Source organism: Littorina saxatilis, linkage group LG12, assembly GCF_037325665.1.
Source record: "Littorina saxatilis isolate snail1 linkage group LG12, US_GU_Lsax_2.0, whole genome shotgun sequence".
NCBI classification, from domain to species: Eukaryota; Metazoa; Mollusca; class Gastropoda; order Littorinimorpha; family Littorinidae; genus Littorina; species Littorina saxatilis.
This window is the reverse complement of record NC_090256.1, coordinates 5,093,340-5,108,248: the sequence shown is the minus strand read 5'-3', so window position 1 is coordinate 5,108,248 and position 14,909 is coordinate 5,093,340. Positions and strand designations below refer to the sequence as shown.

Here is a 14,909-nt window from a genome sequence, read left to right as displayed (position 1 = left end):
CTACACCTACCCCAGTCAAACACAGGAATCATAATTATAAGAGTCTCTTTTGTTTTATTGCAACACTTGGCCTTTTTATTTAATAATTTTGGAGTATGCTACTGGTTCTTCTTTTTTCTTCTTTGTCTTTCCATTTTTTAATATTTTTTTATGGGGGCTCCATCGGACGATTTAATGAACATTTGAAATGTCTCCAGTTGTCAGAATTTTGTATGAATGAAACACTGATTGATTGGTTATAAATCCAGTTGTTCAAACTTATAAACTTGATCTTGTTGACTACAGGCTCTATAATTCTTCAGCCTGAAATATCAACATTAAATGCAAAATACTGCACTCTTTTGACGTCAGCATCCAAAATTCATACTGATCCACCTAATATCAAACCCAACAGCAGACGCGCCATTTCTAAGCTTCCCACCACACGTTGTCAACAAAAACATCACGGGAGTCGGTTGGTGCTGAAATACTGCAACACTTGAAGAGGTAGATACTTCGATTGCCAACTAAACAAATGTCACAGGGAAGGAATATGTATTTTCATCTCTGCCTGAAAGCGTAGTCGGCTTTGCAATTGCTTTGTAATGTCACCGTTGTCGTTGCAGATAAACCCACAAAGCTTAGCTTGATTCAGATGCTGTGCAACTGCAAGCGGAGTGGTGCGCAAGCATCATCGTCTCCTTCCTAAACGGACTTTTAATGTTTAAACAATCCAGACCGGTGGCTTGCAGTTGCATCAGAGCATTGCCAATTTTATAGAATAGGATTACGATTAGGAAGGCCGGTTATCTTGAACTTTAGTGTGTTGAAATTTTCATAGCTCAGAATCCAGTGGCATTCTTTACTTAATATTGAAATAAGTCCCTGTAATCAAGCCAAAGAACATTTGTCGTGAAATTAATTGACGGATTGAGCTCCAAACTGAAGCATGTTCCGCAAATTTGAAGGCTTAAATGCCTCTGAATTCTGAGCTACGAACTGAACACACTAAAGTTCAAGATTGGGGTACTTATTTTCTCTGAAAACCCCCAAACCTCTGAAAACCCCCCAAAACCCCATCTAAACTAACTAGATCTATCTTCAAAGTGAAGTTTTGGACATGCCTGTGAGAAAACATGCCCGATGCATGATACATCGTACATGCACCCTTATTTTTGTGTTAAGAGCCGGATTTTCGACGAAGTCGATGCAACAATTTCAATGCCAGAAAGGTAACTCTTGTTAGTGTTACTTGAAAGCACAAGTATTGATGACGTCATGTGATTAGTGCTTCCGCTCCTTTGTAAATCCTGGCACAAACACGAAAATAAAGCTTTGAAAGGTGAAAGTTTCAGATATTATAAGTCCTGATTTCATACAAATATGTAACAAAACACGATCTAAGGACAAATTTTCTCAAGTTTTGATGAGGTTTTCATGGGTTTTCATAGGTTTTTGGGGTTTTCGGAGACAACTTACTGCAAGATTGCTGGAAGGCCGATGTAACGATGTGTGTGTGTGTGCGAGTAAAAAGAGTGAAGAGAGAGCAAGAAATAATTCGAACTCACGACCTCCCGATTAGGAGGTCGACGTCTTACCACCACGCCATTGCGCCCGTCAGTATCCCAAAACATTTTGGTGATCGAACTGAGATTGCAACAACAAAGCTCACAAGTCACTGATTCGACATTGATCAGGCAAAAAAAAAAAAAAAAAAGTCTGTTTACGGTATCCCAACCCTAGACTTTTTTTTGGCATGGGGGGGGGGGGGGGGGGGGGGGGGGGGAAGTCTGTTTTTTGGCAAAATAACTTAAAAATATGTTTTTTTGGAAAGCAAAACAAAAAAACCCCAACCCATTCCCGACCTACCGACCCTATTTTTTTTGCCTATGTTATCGTAAACAGACTTTTTTTCTTTTTTTTTGCCTCACCAAACTGATTCATCCCCAAAACTAAGCAACGTGAATTACTGGTTCCAAAACTAAAAAACAGTCATCGCCGAGACGATATTAAGATAGTCTCGACTAACCACGCCCAAAGAAGACGGGTCACGCTCGTCTCCGCGTAGCGTATGAACGCAGTACTTACTTAACCTATTTTCTGTCATTCTGAGCACATTTTTAGAGTATATGTATATATTTTTGAATTCAGGAGAAATTGAGGAATACGATGCAATCATTTTTAAATCTGTTAGTGACAATTCGATTTTAATGACAACTTTAATTAGCAAACTAAATGGAAAAAAAAATTTTTTTAGTTGACCTCGCAATAATATGAAATTAAAAACATCACAAACACCATTTTGTCTCAAGCTCTTGAAAAGTATTGAACGTTTATATTAGTTGTTCGAAGTGCTCGAAGTCGAAGCCGCCATTGCAACTGTCACGTGTGATGTCGAGTTCAAACGAGGTTACTTCCCTTATGGTTCGCAAAATGTGCCAAAAAGTTTTTTAGTTTTTGTTTGATAAATGAAAAAAAAGTTGTGTGTGCCTAATAAGGACACTGATGCGGCGGTAGCTTCACTGTCATCCCAGTGCCCGGTAATATGTAGCTAGTCATCGGTCGGCTGACCGTGAAACTGACGGTGGGTCGACGTTGAACCGCAAAAGTCAGTAATATGAGCGCGAACAACTGCCGGTCCAACTGAAAACAGTCGCCCGACTGCGGTTGGGCTTACAGGCACCTTTTTCGGTCGATCGACCGCAGTGCAGGTAAACAACTCTACTTGTTTTAACTTTCTGAGCGTGTTTTTAATCCAAACATATCATATCTATATGTTTTTAGAATCAGGAACCGACAAGGAATAAGATGAAAGTGTTTTTAAATTGATTCCGATAATTTAATTTTGATAATAATTTTTATATATTTAATTTTCAGAGCTTGTTTTTAATTCAAATATAACATATTTATATGTTTTTGGAATCAGCAAATGATGGAGAATAAGATGAACGTAAATTTGGATCGTTTTATAAAAACAATATTTTTTTTACATTTTTCAGATTTTTAATGATCAAAGTCATTAATTAATTTTTAAGCCACCAAGCTGAAATGCAATACCGAAGTCTGGGCTTCGTCGAAGATTACTTGACCAAAATTTGAACCAATTTGGTTGAAAAATGAGGGCGTGACAGTGCCGCCTCAACTTTCACAAAAAGCCGGATATGACGTCATCAAAGACATTTAGGCAAAAAAAAAATTTGTCTGTTTCTGGTAATATGGCTAAAAAAAATAGGGTCGGTAGGTAGGGATTTTTATTTTTTTATTTTTTACCCCAAATGTAGACCAATAAAACTAACTTTAAAAATCGCGCAAAGAGACTGGATTCACTATACATAGAGACAAGACACTCAACACATTTACAAATCGTCAGCGGACTTTCGTTTTCACACGTTTTTGTTGTTCATTTTCTCACCCTGTCCTTTACCACCCCAAAAAAAAATTAAAAATTTGAGTTTGGAAAGAAAAAGTTTAGGGTCGGCGCCGAAATTTAGGGTCGGTCGGGTGACCAAAAACAGACCATTTTTTTTTTGTGTGGCCTAAATGTCTTTGATGACGTCATATCAAAAAAACGATACCGGTACCGCCAAAACAGGACCGGATGTTTACATCGGAAGTTGTAATGTTCTAAAAATACCACTGAGCGGTCTGACTGTCTAGTCAGCCGACTGTCAGTGCTACCGCGCTGCACATATTACCCGTCAAAACACGGCCGGTCATCAGACTGCAGTCAACTGACTTGACAGTCAGTCGACTGTGGTTGCTCGACCGTCCAAAATACGCTGTTCATATTACCGGGCCCAGGGCAACGCAATACACCACAATGATTGTGACTACTTGCCACGGTATCGCTGTGCCGTCGCTGTGTGGTCAGCTGTTTAATACCTGTCAAATGTCATGTTTTAAGTCATGCAGAAATGATATTAGAAATCTAAAACTAAAAGAGTAAGAGCAGCAACATTATTTTTAGAAACCGAGGAGTATAGTGCTGCTGAAGGGATTTAACTTAATTGTTATATGAAGTCTTATATCTCGCGCGTATCTCCAGACTCGGACTCAAGGCGCAGGGATCTATTTATGCCGTGTGAGATGGAATTATTTTTGCACAATACATCACGCATTCACATCGACCAGCAGGTCGCAGCCATTTCGGGGCATATCCTACTTTTCACGGCCTATTATTCCAAGTCACACGAGTATTTTGGTGGACATTTTTTTATCTATGCCTATACAATTTTGCCAGGAAAGACCCTTTTGTCAATCGTGGGATCTTTAACGTGCACACCCCAATGTAGTGTACACGAAGGGACCTCGGTTTTTCGTCTCATCCGAAAGACTAGCACTTGAACCCACCACCTAGGTTAGGAAAGGGGGGAGAAAATTGCTAACGCCCTGACCCAGGGTCGAACTCGCAACCTCTCGCTTCCGAGCGCAAGTGCGTTACCACTCGGCCACCCAGTCCTTAATTACTGCGATTGGTTCTGAAAAACCAGATGTACCCATAAGTGGAGGGTTTAAAGGCACAGTAAGCCTCCCGTAAACCATCACAGAGCTCCCCGAGCGTCTACATACAGTACAAGCATACTTCCATTTAAACGCTCACCGAACGGGAACATCCTGGCTGCTTTCTGTTGAGCGTGGGAAATTTTCAAAGAATTTATTTTCGTGGACTTGGCCCTTTACAACAATGGCGCCTCGTTTTGGTGCTGGACGGCTGTTATGAATATCCCGGAAATCACGCCCGGACAGTAGCCTCCCGTAAACCATCACAGATACTGTCAGGCTTTTACACACAGTACAAACACCCTTCCATTTGAACGCTCACCAAACGGGAACATCCTAGGTGCCCTACGTAAAGAGCGAGCAATTTTTAAAGAATTAATTTTGCAGATTGTCTCGAACACTTTTTGGACCCATCCTGAACTCAGGTCATAAATGAGTTACTTCCCTTAAACTGGCGATAGCCGTATATCGATGATTATCAGAATGTTTTTGGACCGTGGTGCGTTTTTGCGCTAGACCTAACTTTTAAAATCTAGCTTGTTACACAAACATTCTTTAATCATCCAGGGACTGGGTGGCCGAGTGGTAACGCACTTGCGCTCGGAATCGAGAGGTTGCGTGTTCGACCCTGGGTCAGGCCGCTATTTTCTCCCCCCTTTCCTAACCTAGGTGGTGGGTTCAAGTGCTAGTCTTTCGGATGAGACGAAAAACCGAGGTCCCTTCGTGTACACTACATTGGGGTGTGCACGTTAAAGATCCCACGATTGACAAAAGGGTCTTTCCTGGCAAAATTGTATAGGCGTAGATAAAAATGTCCACCAAAATACCCGTGTGACCTGGAATAATAGGCCGTGAAAGGTGGATGCAGCGCCTAAAGGCAGTCGATCTACTGGCCGATGTAAATGCGTGATACATTGTGTAAAAAATTCCATCTCACACGGCATTAATAGGTAACATGCGCCTTGAGTCGCCTTGTGTGGTGAGATACGTGCGCGATATAAATCCTCGTAAATAAAATAAAATAAAATCATAAAAGAATTCTTTTTTCATCAAGACAAGATCAGTGCAATTCGAAGTTGTGAAAGTTTGAAAAAAGAAAAGCCCGGAAGCAAGGGTCGTAGCAGACGACGGTTTATGCGGCATATCGCCGTTCCTCTCAACAGTCAAAAGCTATCGCTAGAGTTCTTGTGAACCACAGCCGTTTGTTTCGTGCATAAAAACGTGCTATTGTAGATAATCTCACATCGAGTCGCATTCAAATGACTAACTGACGACTACATTGTGAAAAAAGGAAACTGGATCACACGGGTTCACGATGGCTCAGGGGTAAGATAAACCACGCAAAAATAAATTCTTTGAAAATTGTTCGCTCTTTACCGAGGGCACCTAGGATGTTCTCAATCGGTGAGTGTTTAAATGAAAGGGTGTTTGTCCTGTGTGTAAAAGCCTGACCGTATCTGTGATGGTTTACGGGAGGCTTACTGTGCCTTTAAGCATAATTATGTCCTATACAATAGCATTGGGTGTGATATTGTTCTAATTCAGTTGCGGTGGCTTTCAGTTTCAGCAGATATATGTGATGGGAAGTTAATTTTCCCCACTGAATAAGGCTGTTCAATAATATGTCAGACATGCTTGCTCATCGGTCTTGCTGTGATATTTCTGCTGATGTCATCTAGGTGCTGTACCTGCTGTCTGGCTGTGTGATTGTAATGTGTTTTTTTATCTTCTTGCTGATGCTGTCATTCTTTGTTCTCTGTGTTTTTGCCAAACAGCAGCGTACTTAGCATTGTCTTATAATTATTTCATGAATAGCTGTTTCAGTTGAACAGCGCCTTTAAGGACTGGGTGGCCGAGTGGTTACGCACTTGCGCTCGGAAGCGAGAGGTTGCGAGTTCGACCCTGGGTCAGGCCTCAGGGCGTTAGCAATTTTCTCCCCCCTTTCCTAACCTAGGTGGTGGGTTCAAGTGCTAGTCTTTCGGATGAGACGAAAAACCGAGGTCCCTTCGTGTACACTACATTGGGGTGTGCACGTTAAAGATCCCACGATTGACAAAAGGGTCTTTCCTGGCAAAATTGTATAGGCATAGATAAAAAAATGTCCACCAAAATACCCGTGTGACTTGGAATAATAGGCCGTAAAAGTAGGATATGCGCCGAAATGGCTGCGATCTGCTGGCCGACATGAATGCGTGATGTATTGTGTAAAAAATTCCATTTCACACGGCATAAATAGATCCCTGCGCCTAGAGTCCGAGTCTGGAGATACGCGCGTGATATAAGACTTCATATAACAAGGTTGTGACTGCTTAGCCTGCTTGTAAACTTCAGTGCTCATCACCATTTTCCATTGGTGTGATGCCCAGCTTGAAATGGGAATACAGTAGTGTTAAGTTAATTTTCAAGATGACATGTAGTGATGTACATAGCTCTAGACTGAACCTGTGTTGTGTGGGTGGGACACTTGCTGTCATCAGGGGCGGGGATATAGCTCAGTTGGTAGCGCGCTGGATTTGTATTCAGTTGGCCGCTGTCAGCGTGAGTTCGATCCCAGGTTCGGCGGAAATTTATTTCACAGAGTCAACTTTGTGTGCAGACTCTCTTCGGTGTCCGAACCTCCCCCCGTGTACACTACATTGGATGTGCACGTTAAAGATCCCACGATTGACAAAAGGGTCTTTCCTGGCAAAATTGCTTAGGCACAGTTAATAATTGTCTACCTATACCCGTGTGACTTGGAATAATAGGCCGTGACTGTGAGTGACTGTTCTGCATGGGTTCAACTGTTTCAGTTCAACTATAGCCTATAGGGCTACTTGCGTTATAATAAGACGATGAACTGAAAAAGACGTTAGCTCAGTTCAGCGTTGTCTCTTCGAGCTCAAGATGACAAGAGTCTATGGAAGAACGAGTTAGAGCGATAGAAAGACAGAGGGAGATATAGATAAAGACTGTTCATTGCCAATGGGACTCTGCGTATCTTGAGATTGAAGTGACAATGCTGAACTGAAATAAGTTCTTTTTCACACACACAGTGAGCATCACAAGATTGATAAATCAATCATTCAATGGCCCCAGTGACAATAGTATTTATGTCTTGTGTGCTGAAGTAGATTTATTACTGTACAGTGATGTACAATTTTCTGTGTGGAAAGGCAAAAGATGTGTCACTATTACTCGGCACATTTAAACAGAAGTATCTGTAAGATTGTAACAGCTTTTTCTTTAGCATTTATTTTTTTTATCATGAGGTATAGGAGTCACTTGCTATTTATTTGCGTGCCTTACAAGACTGTGTCTTTGATGTGTGCACAGTTTTAACAGGAAACTTGAATGAATGCAATCAAGTGTGTTTTCATTTCCTTTTTCAGTTGCTTCATTCAGCTGATCAAAACACAACAGTTTTACAGCACATGCATTTCAGCTGGCTATGTCTGATACAGATGAACATGAGGTATGTTTGTAAAAAAGAACTTTACCACTATTGAAAATGCTGTGTGTCTGATTTTTGTGTGACTGGACTGTGTCTGTTTCTCTGTTTGTGATTCTGTTTTCCTTCATACCTTTCTTTCTGTCTTAGTACTCTTAGTCTTACTGCCTCCTGCCTTTCACCTATCCTTCATTATATCTATGTTCACACCGAAAATATACAGCAATGTGACAGTTTGTTGCACTATATATAAACAGCCCACTCATTTACTCACTTAAGGAATCAGGAGAGTCTTATTAATGGGCAGTGTTAGGCCAATCGGAAGGCCGTCCTTTGAAACTTGACATTCTGCTAGGTTTTGATGACCTCCAGACATGATGCAAGTTTGCTTGACATTCATCATATTTCAAGGTCACAGCAGAATTGAGTTCAAGTAAAACAAGTCGCGTAAGGCGAAATAACAACATTTAGTCAAGCTGTCGAACTCACAGAATGAAACTGAACGCATTGCATTTTTTCCGCAAGACCGTACACTCGTAGCATCGTCTGTCCACCGCTCGTGGCAAAGGCAGTGAAATTAACAATCCAGAACTGTACCCACGGAATACGCGCGATATAAGCTTTATATTGATTGATTGAAAAGCGCGGTAGCGGTTGCGCTGAGGAGGATAGCACGCTTTTCTATATCTCTATTCTTTTTAACTTTCTGAACGTGTTTTTAATCCAAACATATCATATCTATATGTTTTTGGAATCAGGAACGGACAAGGAATAAGATGAAATTGTTTTTAAATCGATTTCGGAAATTTAATTTTAATCATAATTTTTATATTTTTAATTTTCACAGCTTGTTTTTAATCTGAATATAACAATTAACATATGTATATGTTTTTGGAATCAGAAAATGATGAAGAATACAATAAACGTAATTTTGGATCGTTTTATAAAGAAAATAATTTTATTACAATTTTCAGATTTTTAATGACCAAAGTCATTAATTAATTTTTAAGCCTCCAAGCTGAAATGCAATACCAAAGTCCGGCCTTCGTCGAAGATTGCTTGGCCAAAATTTCAATCAATTTTATTGAAAAATGAGGGTGTGACAGTGCCGCCTCAACTTTTACAAAATGCCGGATATGACGTCATCAAAGACATTTATCGAAAAAAATGAAAAAAACGTCTGGGGATATCATACCCAGGAACTCTCATGCAAAATTTCATAAAGATCGGTCCAGTAGTTTACTCTGAATCGCTCTACACACACACCCGCACAGACAGACACACACACACACACACACACACACACACACCATGACCCTCGTCTCGATTCCCCCTCTATGTTAAAACATTCAGTGAAAACTTGACTAATTGTAAAAAGAAGGAAAAAAAGATGAAAAGAGAACAATTTCTCAAGCATTTATGAAGCTTAAGCTTTGAAACTTCACACTGTAGGGATTAATTTAATGACCTCCAGGCATGTCACATTTAGCTTTGTACAGTCCCTTTTAAACTTCACGCACTCCCAAGGTTTGATGACCTTCAAGGCTTCATGCATGACCAAGTCCGGTTGACCCTCTTCACATTTCAAGATCACAGTGGGGCCCTGAAAAAAAATTGAAAAGCATGATTTTTTTTTAACGTTTTTGAAGCTTTATCGGTTTGATGATCTCCAGACATGACCAAAGTCTGGTTGATCCTGTTCAAATTTCAAGGTCACAAGGGGGTCAAGAAGTAGGAATTTATCATTTTTGTGAATGTTTATGCAGCTAGAGCGCCAGATAATTTCTGAGTCAAAAAACAACAAAAGACAAAAGTGAGTTGTATGAGCATTCGCTTTTCTTGTCTTGAATTTTTATGGAGCTAGAGCACCAGTTAATTTCTGAGTCATTTCATGATAAGTAATGTGAGTTAAGTATAAGCATTCACTTTTCTTGTTTTCCAGTGCTGTTGTGCACAGCTGTTGGTGACAAGCATTCAGGGGATGATTCACCCTTTCTAAAAATGAATTGCATTCATATTTATTAGAATTATCATGCAAGCACCGGAGGACATTTTTTTCACTGTCTGTGTCACTGATGGCTGCACAGATGTTGCTCAGAAAAAGAGACCACAATTGTACATTTTGTTTTAATTTAACATTAACTGCTTACCTGCACGATATATATATATATATTTATATATTTATATACATTTGCTCAGAAACTTCTAGTTCTTCTGATGTCTAAAAATCGATGGACAGTTTTGGTGCAGTCTTTTTTGTTTGTTTAAATTTGGAAGCAAGCGTATGCGGAGTAGTTGTGTTTGTACACTAGAAACATTAGTGCAGGCAAAATTGTTGTGCATACATAAATTGCTTGATGGATGTCAAACAAGACCATATGTTGCAGAATTAATGTAGTGTGCACAGATGTCAAATATGATATGCTTGTAATCAGTGACATTCAACAGTTGCTTATCAGACCAGGTCTGTACCAGCCTCATGCACCGTGTTTCTCTCTTTCTGCAGTCATTTTCAGGGGTTTTCACGACAAACAGATATTTGAATGGCTTTCTCGAACAGTTTCGAAAGATGGTCTGTTTTTGTATTCTTAGATCATTGTTTTACAGCTGCACAGTAGATATGTGGATATGTATGTTGTCTAATGTAGTCAAGTAAGACTGCTAGAGGAGACCGCTCCTGCAGTTGCACTGTATGCGTTTGTGTACATGTGCAAGTATTTTGTTGCTGGTTTTTTTTATATGCTGTAAAATATCGCGTTAAAAAGAACATGACAATAACATTAGATGTGGTTTTTCTGTGCTGGCAGTTTCATATTGAGGGAGAGACTCTCCAAACAGAGGCCATATCACACCCACAGTCTTCTGAGGATGATGAGACCAAGTGCAAACTGCAGCAGGCAACATTGGATAACAAGCTTCTGAGGGGTCAGTTTAGAACATGAGAGAGCTAGTTTGTTCATCGTGGCTGTCTGGCTGTTTAATTCCACATGTAAGCAGCTCTACAATATATAAAAGAAAGTGGCAAGACTGCACTGCCAGTACTAGATTGTGTGATTTGGTTCTGTGTGCATGTGTGTATGGCTTTTTGTGTGTGTTTGTCTCTGTTTCTCTCTCTCTCTGTTTACATCTATAAAATCTACTGCCACTGCACAGTGGCATCTGAAGTTCTAGACTTGTTTGTATGAGTCTAGAACAGACTGCTACCGACAGTGCTAGACTTGTTTGTATGAATCTAGAACAGACTGCTACCGACAGTGCACTTGTTTGTATGAGTCTAGAACAGACTGCTACCGACAGTGCTAGACTTGTTTGTATGAATCTAGAACAGACTGCTACCGACAGTGCACACAAAACTGCAAGTGATGGATGTTACAAAACGTGGTTGTGTGTGTTGCACACTTGTGTACACATAAGGTTATAAATACATTTTGTTGTACAGACTTTTAATTTTGCAGATGCTGGTTTTCCTGTTGATGAAATGGACGAGGCAGAAAGACGGGAGATTTTGGTGCGTGTTGTTTGCTTTCTTGATTGTTTTTGATTTCTTCTAACAACTTAAGTAACTTTGCCAGAACAGTGACAGCCAGAACAAAAGAAGTGCGACAACCGGTGGTAAGAATTCTTTTTAATCTTGAAACAAAAATGTCACCTGGAAATGACAGCCCACTTCGTCAACATCACGGGCCAAAGAATCTAGACACAGCCATCGTCGAACGCTGAAGAAGAAGAAGAAACAAAAATGTCATGACAAAAATGCACACTGGCACCCTTTTTTTTTTAAGGACCCAGCACCTCACAAAAATGTGTGTACAGTATGCGGCAAAAGAAACGCAACTAATTCGCGCCCAGTGTTGCAAGTGATTTTTCGTCATTTTCAAATTGTCGCAAAATATGAACCAGATAAGGTACATCAAAAAGGAAAACATCGTGGAGGATATTTTACTGGCTGTACGATTAGTGAATATTATTCAATTGTTTTCGTTTTTAACCTTTTCATAAATTGTGTTATACAGGTAGGGGTCAAGCGAGTCGTGAGTGCAGGCGAACGTGTCACTTCGACACACTACAAAATTTCTAAAAATATATTTTTTCAACCAGGTAAGACTGTTGTGGAGAAAATTCATCTCTGAACATAATCATTTAATTTGAATTATTCGCCAAAGGGTAACATAATTACAACAAGTCGCGTAAGGCGAAATTACTACATTTAGTCAAGCTGTGGAACTCACAGAATGAAACTGAACGCACTGCATTTTTTCACAATGACCGTAGTCCGCCGCTAGTACAAAAGGCAGTGAAAGTGACGAGCCTGTTTAGCGCGGTAGCGGTTGCGCTGTGCTGCATAGCACGCTTTACTGTACCTCTCTTCGTTTTAACTTTCTGGGCGTGTTTTTAATCCAAACATATCATGTATATATGTTTTTGGAATCAGGAACCGACAATGAATAAGAATTATTAAGATGAAATTGTTTTTAAAACGATTTCAGAAATTTTATTTTAATCATAATTTTTATATTTTTAACTTTCTGGGCGTGTTTTTAATCCAAACATATCATATATATATGTTTTTGGAATCAGGAAATGATGAAGAATAAATTAAAAGTAATTTTGGATCGTTTTATACAAAAATAATTTTAATTACAATTTTCAGATTTTTAATGACCAAAGTCATTAATTAATTTTTAAGCCACCAAGCTGAAATGCAATACCGAAGTCCGGCCTTCGTCGAAGATTGCTTGGCCAAAATTTCAATCAATTTGATTGAAAAATGAAGGTGTGACAGTGCCGCCTCAACTTTTACAAAAAGCCGGATATGACGTCATCAAAGACATTTATCGAAAAAATGAAAAAAAACCGTCTGGGGATATCATACCCAGGAACTCTCATGTAAAATTTCATAAAGATCGGTCCAGTAGTTTACTCTGAATCGCTCTACACACACACACACACACACACACACACAGACACAGACACACATACACCACGACCCTCGTCTCGATTCCCCCTCAATGTTAAAACATTTAGTCAAAACTTGACTAAATGTAAAAATGAACATAAATAGACGGTGTTAAAAAGGGTTGTTTGGGAAAAGCTCCTTCGCACGGAATCGACATAATAATTTTGTTTAAAATCAGATGCTTTTTGTGACCAAATGTCTGTTCCACATGAAAATGCTTTAATTAGAAAAAAAGTTTTCGTTTTTTATTTTTTTTATTTCAAAAAACCCCTATGAACTGTTAGCATTGTGATTCGCAAGAAAGTACTATGGAGCAAAATGCATACGTCCCCCCTCCCTTGACACTTTCTACCCCACCTATGTTGACCAAGTTTTTTGTAACCGAGACCAGCTGTGCTGCAGCTGGTCACTCAGAATTGTAGTAATTGTGTAGAAACTGTATATCAACCTGATAGAATGCAGGCGTTAGATCGACGTTACAGGAAGTGACTGAAGTGACTGTGTGTCCGTACCAGGTCAGATAGAGCCATACGAGTGGATACGGATATATCCGTACCTGGGAGACAATGAGAGAACACAAATATACACACTCATAAGCACAAATACACACGCAGACACATCCTTACACACTCGCACATAAATATTATAATATAAACAGACAAACAAACAAAGTCTCTAAGATGCGCGGGTCCGCTTCGCAGTGCTGAAATAGACGCCCACTGTCACTTTGAAGATCGCTGTCCCAAACTGTGTATTTGTAACGCTTTGGCGAATAATTCTAATTTAATGATCATGTTGAGAGATATATTTCCAACTGTCTTTACCTGGTTGAAAAATAAGCATTTTTACGATTTTTGTAGTATGTCGAAGTGACACGTTCGTCTGCAATCTCGACTCGCTTGACCTGACCCCGTGTAACACAGTTTATGAAAAGGCAAAAAAAGAAAACGAATAAATGACATGCACTAATCGTACAGCCAGTTAAATATCCTCCACGAATCTGTTTTCCTTTTTGATGTACCTTATCTGATTCATATTTTACGATGATTTGAAAATGACGAAAAATCACATGCAACAGTGGGCGCAAATAAGTTGCGTTTCTTTTGACGCCTACTGTACATGTATCTCTAACACTGCTGGTAATTTTTTACTTAAGGTATATATTGAAACACCATAGGATCTTTCCACTGATTTAGTGATTTATGTTCTAAGTGTTATGATGGTTAAAAAAAAAACCAATCACATTATCCCTGTCCCATCTAGTGTCAATGCTGTGGCATGGACAAGTCATTAGTGATTGTGCCAGAAGTGCAACATGCACACGACAGGCGCAGTGGCGTAGTTGATAAAACATCAGCCTCCTAATCGGAAGGTTGACAGTTCAAATCCTGGCCGCGGCCGCCTGGTGAGTTAAGGGTGGAGATTTTTCCGATCCCAGGTCAACTTATGTGCAGACCTGCTTAGTGCCTTATCCCCCTTTGTGTGTACACGCAAGTACAAGACCAAGTGCACACGGAAAAGATCCTGCAATCCATTTCGGAGTTCGGTGGGTTATAGAAACATGAAAATACCCAGCATGCTTCCCCCGAAATCGATGTATGCTACCTAAATGGCAGGGTAAGTACGGTCATAAACGTAAATATCCCTCGTGCAATAACATGAGTGAACGTGGGAGTTTCAGCCCATGAACAAAGAAGTAAAAACATGCACACGCCTGGGTAGTGCTTCTCTTGTTGCTTCTAGCTTTATGCTGGGTGGAAGCGACCCCATTTTCCTAGCAACAAGACAATGTATGAAATGAAATAATTGAACAGGTGGCAAGACTTTGTGTTTTTCAGTGGGCCCTGCGCGAATCAATGCCTGACACAGACCATAAAAATCCTGCTGCCTCTATGTCTTCAAACTCCAAAGTGCAGAGGAAAGAAGTGAAACCAGAGGAAGAATTTTTGCCAGAGGACCCTCTTCAAAAAGTAGTGGACACGACTGATGATGACGTTGGACAAGCGTGCGATTCCACAACCTCTGCAGCTCCTTCCAGATCCA

General features: G+C 40.0%; 1 protein-coding gene across 3 annotated transcripts in view; it reads left to right on the top strand.

The window, feature by feature from the left end:
* Positions 1–373: 373 nt before the first annotated feature.
* LOC138981114 (uncharacterized) overlaps positions 374–14,909 on the top strand; it is a 31,121-nt gene continuing 16,585 nt past the window's right edge. Inside the window, exons 1-5 of one of the 3 annotated variants that reach the window (XM_070353951.1) lie at positions 374–486; positions 7,851–7,933; positions 10,717–10,834; positions 11,365–11,417; positions 14,705–14,909. The exon at positions 14,705–14,909 is cut by the window's right edge and continues 287 nt beyond it. In XM_070353951.1, the coding sequence (XP_070210052.1) occupies positions 7,910–7,933; positions 10,717–10,834; positions 11,365–11,417; positions 14,705–14,909 (400 nt within the window). In that variant the 5' untranslated portion in view covers positions 374–486; positions 7,851–7,909. Of the gene's footprint in view, positions 487–7,850; positions 7,934–10,387; positions 10,482–10,716; positions 10,835–11,364; positions 11,418–14,704 lie in introns of those variants that run through there. The other 2 variants (XM_070353950.1, XM_070353949.1) reach the window with 2 other exon arrangements.